Source organism: Carassius auratus, chromosome 3, assembly GCF_003368295.1.
Source record: "Carassius auratus strain Wakin chromosome 3, ASM336829v1, whole genome shotgun sequence".
NCBI classification, from domain to species: Eukaryota; Metazoa; Chordata; class Actinopteri; order Cypriniformes; family Cyprinidae; genus Carassius; species Carassius auratus.
The window spans coordinates 17,632,898-17,642,695 of NC_039245.1; the positions used below are offsets into that span (position 1 = coordinate 17,632,898).

A 9,798-nucleotide genomic window follows, 5' to 3' on the forward strand; every position below is an offset into this window, starting at 1 on the left:
AGCGGCAAGCCCCGCCTCCACGGGGAACTCGTGAACGGCACCCGGCGCCTCGCCGGGAACTTCCTGGGTCAGTACCCCCACCCTGACAGCTGAGCCACTCAACTCCAGAGCCAGGTTCACGTAGTCCTCAAGCATCTCGTCGGGGTGCCAGTATGGCATGGAATATTTGAAGGGCTCGGCCAGTCCTCCCTAGAAGACCATAAGACAGGTCTTCTCTTTCACCGACAACCGAGCTGCCCCCACGAAGTCCCAGGCATAGTCCTCAATGCCTCGTTCTCCCTGGCGGACATCGAGGAACCTCCCTGCTGGACCTATAACTGCTGCCTGGATTCTGTCTCTACTGCACCGTGGAAAGAATAAGGTCAGGGTCCAAGATGCAGGGAAGATTAACTTTATTAAGAAAGAAACAAAAAGGCCAACACGGCAAAAACAAAACAGAAACGAATCACTGAAATGCAAGAACTAGAGACACGTAATGACAAACATTAGCAAATAACATACAATAATCCTTGCAGACAGAGTGGTGTGTGAGACCAAACTATATACTGGTGAACAAATGGGGAGCAGCTGTGTGTGTGAGTAATTTAACAGGTGTGCAGAGTGAACCAGGTAATGAGTCCGGGAGCAACTAAACAGTAATGAGGTGACAAGGTGGGCAGGGTCAGAAAAGGACAGGAAAGAGCACATGGCACCAAATAAACACAACACTCACAGAAGACAGTGACAGAAAGACAGAAGACTGTGACAAAATGAGCCTTGTCCCAGAGAAAACGACTGCACTTCTGGATCATTTGCTAATTTTCTTATCTTATGGAAAATATTGGCACCATTTATGTTCCCATCATAACATGCAACCACAAAATGTTTTATTATTCAAGAGAATTATGAGAGAAAATAAGATGCTTTGAGATATTTATTTGGTTAACAGAAGCTGAATGTGAATCTGATAAAAAAAGACAATCAAAAGACAATCAATGTTCAATAACAACAACAATAACAAAAAACACATTACAGAATTACATTAAAATTACTTATTTTAGTTATTTATTTTTTTATTTTTTTTACTTATTTATTTTTGTGCTTAACCGATGTACATACCAGGTAAATTCAAATCACTTTGTTTAGTGCATATCATAGTACCTTGTTATGGTCTTGGTTGGTTTGTTGAAAAGAGCTTTGTTCCGGTAACTTTTTTTTCCAGTGCTATTCAACACAAACACAGTCCGACATCTGTTTTTGTCTTGACAGCATTGACATTAAACATCTCATATAGAGCAATCAGCAACTCTCCCTAATAAAGAACCCTAGAATATTTTGTAATATTAACACCTTCACAAGTGTGGATTTCAAAATAAAGTACATTTCCAAAACTTTGTGCCCTGCCAGGAAAAACAGAGGAGGATGTATATGAACCTAAACGAATACCTGTAAAAACATGTCCATTAAATTTAACATTTGTACCATGATAAGTTTTATAGCATTTATTTTGTTGTTTCTTCAGAATCTGCATCGCATCTGTTAACAGAAAGTGAAGTGAATACCGTTTGTATGTCATGACTGTGTAGTTTAGTCCTCACACAATATGCCATTTCAACACAGTCTCACTCGCTACTCGTCAAATGTCTGACGCATGGTCAAGGGATCTGGCGTCACTTTTTTGACGCACTGGGTATACCTTTGACGTCTTTTTTCAACGTGGGGGGTAGTCCGATAGACTTCTATGGAACTAAACAGCGTTGAAATTTGACGTCTTGTTTCAGCACACCACAACCCATTGTCTGCCTCGTATGGATCTAGACTACAATAAATAAAAATAAAAAGGAACAGGTTACAAAAAATGATCTATGCCAAGGTGAGTCAAATGGCGGCCCCCAAATGGCGGGTTTTTGATGTTTAAAAAGCCTCGCAATCTGATATCAAAGCGCCCGCAAAGGTTTAGCGCGTTCATCAGCGGTGAGTTTAACAACGCTCACCTGCAGGGAAAAGGGCATTCAGAGATGAGTTTAACAACGCTCAGCTGCAGGGAAAACGGCATTCAGAGGTGAGTTTGACCAAAGCAACGCTCGACTGCAGGTAAAACAGCATTAAAAGGTGAGTTTAACAACGCTCCAAGGCGCGTGCAAGTAAGCAGTTTAAGCGTTTTCTTATCATTGGTAGGACACCGCTTTAACTATAGCATGCTGGATAACGTATTTTTATCAGAGGTTTGTTGATTTTAATAAATGCATATAAATGCTACGATTGTGTTCAATTAATCTTTTTATTATTATTATTATTATTATTAAATCCTCTAAATTAATAACGCTTACGTCACCGTATGGGCGATCCCAAGGTCCATTGCGATTTTCCACTCGGTAAGTAAAGTAATGTTAGAAGGCTTAATTAATAAAGATCGATACTATTCTTACATTTACACATCAAAACTGTTGAATCAGGACAAGAAGTTGTGTTTAGGAACTTTACATTTTTTAAGGTGGCCATGTCTTATGACGACAAATAATGGAAAACATTCAAAAAAAAAAAAAAAAAAAAGCTTTCAGTACCAAATGTGCAGGCTACCAAAGTTAGCTAATTGAATTCAAGTTATTTTTTTGTCGCATATAATCATGTAAGGTACAATAATGGAATGTAAGATTTTCAGTATTACATTATGACATTATTACAACTATCCAACATTCTAAATGTTAAGAATGAAGAACGCTGTTGCCAGATTGGTTTGTTTTACAGCCAAATTGTTAAAAATCCACACAAAATTACATAATAAACACCCAAAATAAATCCATAATTAACAATACAATTAATTCATAACTACTACATTGTGGCTCATCACAATTTTTCAATATGAAATAAAACAATTCATATGTATAAATAATGTAATAAGTAATGCTGCCATAAACTATTGACTGATTCATTCATATTCATATATATATAAGTAGCTTCCAAAATAGGTAAATTAGAAAATATATAACAATGACACGTATGAAAAATTATCATTTATGCAAATAAGTTGTGTTGTTTTTGTTGACACTGTCTAAAGTGTACTCTTCAAAATGTGTGTATGTGTGTAGTTTTCAAAATGTCTCGAAGGAAGTTCAAGCCTTGCCCCTCCTGCCAAGCACTTAACCAGGTGAAGGAAAATAGAATAGAGCATTATGTGTAATATTCAAATATGTGGTTTTAATATTCTACATTTCTCATTGTTAGGTCAATTGGACACTAAAGTATGCTCCTACTAAATGACCCTGTATGATATCTGTACTGTGTTACAAAACAGTGATAATGTAAGGCGTCTGGTTGATATAAATTTTGATTGCTTGTTTTGCACCAAACACCATAGACAATATTAATTAGAGTAGCCTGGGTGTCTCCTACATCTGCCACTTTCACTGTATGATTATAATAAGAAGAAGAAGAATCATGTGGCAATCTAGAGACGCATATTCTGAATTGCATTGTGCTTTGTGTGTTCCTCTCTTTCCTGTATACAGCCAAATTAAACTCTATCTTGATTGTACTTTTTCTCTGTGACTGTGGATCTGATGTCTCGCTTTGGTATACTTTTACCAACACAGGTGAGCCTCAAAACCTGCAGCTCTTGTTTTGCAGCCATCACCCAAAAAAAAAAAGTAGCAGCCAAAAAAGTGACCCTGGACAGGAAGTGGGGGGAAAGGGTCCTAAAAAATAGAAATGCTGGAAGAGTGGTGGACTCTGCCCATATTGCAGTAAGTAGAAATGCTCATATTTCATTAAGCAATATAATTTGTTTCACTTTCATTAATATTGTATGGTAGGGCAAGGGCCTCGTTTTACAAAAATAAGTTTAATCTGTCAGTGAATGAATTTGAGGTTGTCATAGATTGCATTCGTGTAACATATTATTTTAATTAATTTGTAATTTGCTTGACACGCATGGAATAGACTTTCTTTTTGACCAGGCGCTCATGTACATTTGTTTACATATACAACCGCCTACATTGTAAATATAACTTTGCTTTAGTAATACACAGGTACTTCAGTATGCGTGTTATTGAAGTCTCTGTCTCTGCTAAAGGCAATTCAAAGAATTCAGACCCAGAGTCACTATTAAAGACAGTCTTGCATGATTATGTAAGTAGATAACATGCTCCTACCTTGCACTACCACCCCTACCGTGTGAATATTTCATCTAACCCTTATAGTGTCTTCACTGCGTTAATTTTAGAGAAAGTGCGTGATGATGTGGCAAAATAACATGCGTGTAAGCCATACTGTGTGCAACATATGTGTTGTTAAAAGCAAGGCCATATTCCAGGTGTCCTATTTCAAAGCCACAACTTAAAATCCAGGTGTCCTATTTCAAAGCCACAACTTAAAAACATTTTAATTACTACAGGGGAGATAGTAATGTCACATTAAAAGTGGAAAGGATTCAACCATACCTACTGGAGTAGGACCGCTGTCTATTTTATGTCCGTTGGTGGCATTCCCAAATGAGTGTTTCTGTTTGTCCCCCAATCTACATTTGCAGTGGGCAGAGACAGGTAGACCGACCGGGGGGGGGTTGGGGGGAGAGTGTTTGGATCTGGTGGATAGGTGGCCATAAAGAAGGAGTCCAGTCAAAATGTATTTTTGTTATCATATTTTCATTTTGTGTGTGTCCAATCAATACAATTATTATTGAAGGGTGTCAGGACTTTTAGTGTTCCCTTTAGAAACCCAGATTGCTAAGTACTAAACCATCAGCATCCAGCACAACATTACATGAATATTGGTTGTATAAATCAGGGTTTCACAAACGGTTTGTTCCAAGGACCCTTTGTGTGGGAGAAACATTTCCAAGGACCCCCACATAATCAAAACGATTAAGCATATGTTTGCTACCGTTTGTATATTTTGATGACATTTCTATTCTCTGAAGTTGTGTCCGAGTTCACTATTCCGTGTTTTCTAGCTGGTGTGTACTAACTTGGTCTTCAAACTTACATCAATTAAACAGAGTAAAGATTATGAGTATTTGGTGTGCTGTCCGGGGGAGGGCTCCAAGTTCGGGATTTTTGCTAGAACCCAGAGTACTTCCCCCCATTGTTATAAAAGTATTTAGGACTAGAAGTGAGGAGATGGGGTGGTGGAGGGATGCTGTCAAACTGTCAACGGACAGAGGTATGCTTGTTGTTATATATACACCTCTTAACTCGTTCATTGGATTGATTAGCAGAGTTTGCTCCATTCATGTCTAATAAGGTTTGATTATTTGGAAATGCTCTTCCAAAACTTTGTTAATAAAACATCATGTAATGTTGTTTCTAAGGGGAAAAGCTGGTAAGGTTGATAATGTTAATTGTGTACCTGTATATTAGAAACAGTAGCACTAATGTATTTAATGCAGTTGTTTTCAATAGGGTGGAAAATAATGCAGTGGGAATAACTAATGTTTGCTGTCTGCATTTATTTATTACAGGTGAAAAAACTAAGTGCATTGGGGTATGTCCCAATTCTATTTTTCGCCAAGAAAGATAAGGCCTCTGGAAAGTGGGTGGCTGATGTTGTGACCCATCTGACACCCACTGAGGATAACCTAAAAATTGTGGCCACCATGAGAAAGGCCTACAATTTTTTATTGATCAAAGAAGGTAGGTCATGATAGTTTTAAACTTTTTTTTTTTTTTTTTATGATGGGGGAATATCAAAAATTAACATACACATACAATATTGTAGGGAACTCCACAACGACATTGCCAGAGCCCCAGCATCAGACTCAACCCGAGCCCCAGCATCAGGCCCAGCCCGAGCCCCAGCATCAGGCCCAGCCCGAGCCCCAGCATCAGGCCCAGCCCAAGCACCAGCATCAGGCCCAGCATCAGGTCCAGCCCAAGCACCAGCATCAGGCTCAGCCCAAGCCCCAGCATCAGGTCCAGCCCAAGCCCCAGCATCAGGTCCAGCCCAAGCACCAGCATCAGGTCCAGCCCGAGCCCCAGCATCAGGTCCAGCCCAAGCACCAGCATCAGGCTCAGCCCGAGCCCCAGCATCAGGTCCAGCCCGAGCCACAGCCTCAGGTCCAGCCCGAGCCCCAGCATCAGGTCCAGCCCGAGCCACAGCCTCAGGTCCAGCCCGAGCCCCAGCATCAGGTCCAGCCCAAGCACCAGCATCAGGCTCAGCCCGAGCCACAGCCTCAGTTCTTGGCCCTGGCTGAGTCCCAGTCTCAGGCCCAGGAAAATGAGACCTTTTATCTTTTAGATTTATACCCTGTCTCTCCCCCACCCCCAACAAAAAAAAGAAAGTGTAAGTGAACTGTGGTCTTCAGTAGCTCCTCACTGCAGAACACAAGATCCAAGGGGTGTGGTTGGATCCACATATAGGGGGTGGAGTTTGATAGGTTTAGGGGTGGAGCTCTGGCAGATGGGTAGGTTTAGGGGTGGAACTGGGCGGGTTTAGGAATCAGGGGGTGGAGACGGGTAGGTTTCGGTAGATGTAAGGAGGGAGAAGTTGGATCTGGATCCAAACACTCCCCCTGGATCTTGTGTCATGTAGTGAGGACCATCTCATGGTCTTAGCAAACTATGTATGAATTTCCCCTTTTTTGTAATCATTATTCATTAAAATACAGAATTCTTCAAGTGAATTTAAGTGCAGTCAATTAGTTAATAGTGAGTAATTTTCAGTGGCCAGTCTGATACGCAAAGAAGTTTGTCCTTGCATACACACCTTTCAGTACTGAACACGCACTCTAGGAGTCAAGCAATTGGCAATACACACTTGAGTAGAGATGAATACACACACACAAATCAGTGGGCAGCCCAGGTAGCTTATCCCCTCCCCCACCCCCACCACTGTTCTCAAGTCTGTTTCAATAACCTTTAGGCTAGGCTATATGATAATAAGTCTACATTTCGGCTATGAAATCACTGAATTTGATGACTAAAGAGCAGTTCATTCCAGGAACGATAACTATTACCATAACCATAACGTTAAAAGCATCCAGACTGACCAACGATAAGCAAAGTCTCACCTTGTGTTAATAAATGTGATGGCTAAAATGTGATGGGTTCTTACTGGCTGTTAGCTTTTTATTGTTCTCAAAATCGATTTAAAAGCGATCCCCAACGATATTGTTCTCCATGTAGTTATCGTTATAGTTTATCATATTAACAAGAACAATATCTTTTTTATAGTTATCGTTCTTGGTGTGAATGGCCCTTAATATAATATTCAAAGTTCAAGGACAATGGTTAATGTTGTTCCCCAGGTTTTATGAATCTTAGTTAAGAAAGTTTTTTTTTTAAATGTTTTTTGACACTCATGGTTAATTAATATATTTATTTTTTGTCATTTAAGGTTGCCGGAAATGCAGTAGGCAAAAAGTTTTCAAATACGACTCCATAACAGGAAGAAGGATAAATGAGGTAAGAAATATAGTTTTCATTGGGCTGTCTCAACATCTCTCCATTGTCTGTTGCTCATCTGGCATTTCACAGATCACAAAATACTAAACATTTAAGCAAGTGGTAATTTGAGTCCATTTAAGTTCAAATGAAAGCCAAGTGGCCTTGCCCCAAAAATTATGAAATTCAAAACCTGATTATATGTTTGTGTCTTTCTGCAGGGGCAAGCAGAAGTAAGGGTGAAATGGTTACCTTGCTCTGCATGGTATGTACTGCTTTATATTGGTTTATATTGCCTTCATACATATCCTTTCTGTTTCCACTTTTAACCATCTCATAGGTGGTGGATAAAGGTTGGAACATAAGGTCGGAATGTATATTATAGCACACCTGTGTAAATGTACAGGTGGGTCTCAAAGTTTTGCAACCAACAAGCAGCGTTGAGAGAAATGTCAAGTCCACTATATTTTAAGTCCAGAGTCAATGCAGCCTTCTACCTGGAGATTTTAGAGCATGGTTCCATCTACTGACGAGCTTTATGTATATGCTGATTTCCTTTTCCAGTAGGACTCTGCCCCTGCCACAGTGCCAAAACTTCTAGTAACTGATTTGCTTAGTATGGTATTGCTGTGCTTAACTCGTCTCACCTGAACCCCATAGGGAGGACAATGATATAAACCAAACCCAACATTAAAGACAACCTCAAAGTCACTATCAAAGCAACATGGGCTTCCATAACACCTCAGCAATGCCATACACTGATGGCGTCCACACCACATTGATGCAGTCATTTGTGCAAAAGCAGCCAGAACAAGTAGAATGTATGCATTAAAATTTTTGATAAGTCAGATTTGTAAATTTATTTTCAAAAGGTCGACATTTCTGTATTCCTCTTTATTATAATATAGTGATTTGATGATTTTTGGTTTTCATGAGCTGTCAGCTGTCATAAAGATTAAAACAACAAAAATTGCTTGAAATATTGCACAATATTGTAATTTTGGAGACCCACATGTTTATTAATTACACTGTTTGTTACACTGTTGGTATAGGATGGATTAAATGCAGTGTCAAATATTGTATACAGGATTTAGCCACTTGCTCTTTTCAGTACCATGCATAATAGCCCCTGTGTGATTATATGTAGGAAGTAGACATTCACCAATATACTGGCAAAAATCTGTATCAGCCAAGATCATCCTTGCTGACTGATATAGGCTATTGGCTAGTTAACTTTCTATGACTTCATAGATCAGAGTGGCTGATTTTTATCTGTTACATTGCATCAAGCATTACAGTATATATGTATAGGTTTGTATAAAAACAAATACAAGGCCGTACAATAATTTTTTACAACTATTTATGCTGTGAAACTATTATGTTAAAATGGCCCCTCTGTTTTTCACTGTTCTAATGTTGTTATTATTATATTTTTTTACTGATACTTACAGTGGAAAAATCTGGGAGGAGACATGGGAGCCGGCCTGCCAGTTCTCACCAGGTGTCAAGCATGTGTGACGTCACCCATTCATCTACAATTCAGTATGAGTTGAATACCTGCTATGAGTTGTCGAGTTCGCTGTTACGGCACAGCCATCCTGTTTGCGCATGTGATGATTTTAGATAAGAAGGAGGAGCCACGTTACACACTTTCAATGGTTTCCACCCTAACATGCTGTCATGCTGTTTTTTTTCTTTATTACTGATTCTTGCTAAAAGCTGTGTTCAAATAAATCAAAGTGTTACTATATTTCTGTTTATGTCTTTCCATTCACCTTGTGGGTTAGCCAATTAACTGAAATATTCTTCAACACATCAAATTATATATTGCAATATGATGCACCAAAATATGTAGGAAGGTGGGACATGTTTTCAATCATATTAACTGACACCATGAAGAGACAGTTGATTCCACCAGATAAATCATACATTTTCTGTATAAAGGGTAGCTGAGGTAGGCAGGGGTGGATAAATGCACAGGCTTACCAAGACCAGATGTCAAGAGGGTCCAGAAGCCTCTAAAAATGTGAAAGCATGGTTTTTTTAATTCAGGAAAGTTTCTAAAGGCTTTTTAAAAAAATGCTTCTAAAGGCAAGGCACATGAAACCCTGGCTTCTGCACTAGTGGCCTTTTCCATTTACTTTGACACACTGAATGTGTGTGTGCAAGTCTACCCCCGGATGGGTAGTAAAAAGCAGAAGACAATACATTTTTTTTACACTTTTAATGTTATTATTTCAATCTATATGGGCCAGGGAAGCTGGGTTTTTTTGTTGTTTATTTATATTTTTTAAACTATAACTATCAATATTTATTTAGATGTTATCATGGTATTAATTTCTTTATTTGCATATTATTTTGATCTAATTACCGGAGAAATATTACAGTATGCTGTAATACAGAATATTATTATATGATCCGAGCTAGACGTATTCAAAGC

At 39.0% G+C, this 9,798-nt stretch overlaps 1 protein-coding gene across 1 annotated transcript; it reads left to right on the top strand.

Moving 5' to 3' along the window:
* Positions 1-3,073: 3,073 nt before the first annotated feature.
* On the top strand, positions 3,074-9,089 carry LOC113041783 (proteoglycan 4-like). The gene is made up of 7 exons (XM_026200409.1): positions 3,074-3,127; positions 3,573-3,722; positions 5,438-5,609; positions 5,695-6,258; positions 7,312-7,379; positions 7,580-7,623; positions 8,810-9,089. Exons 1-7 carry the CDS (start codon positions 3,077-3,079, stop codon positions 8,874-8,876), a joined length of 1,116 nt encoding a protein of 371 aa, XP_026056194.1. The 5' UTR covers positions 3,074-3,076; the 3' UTR covers positions 8,877-9,089.
* The last annotated feature ends 709 nt before the right edge of the window (positions 9,090-9,798 follow it).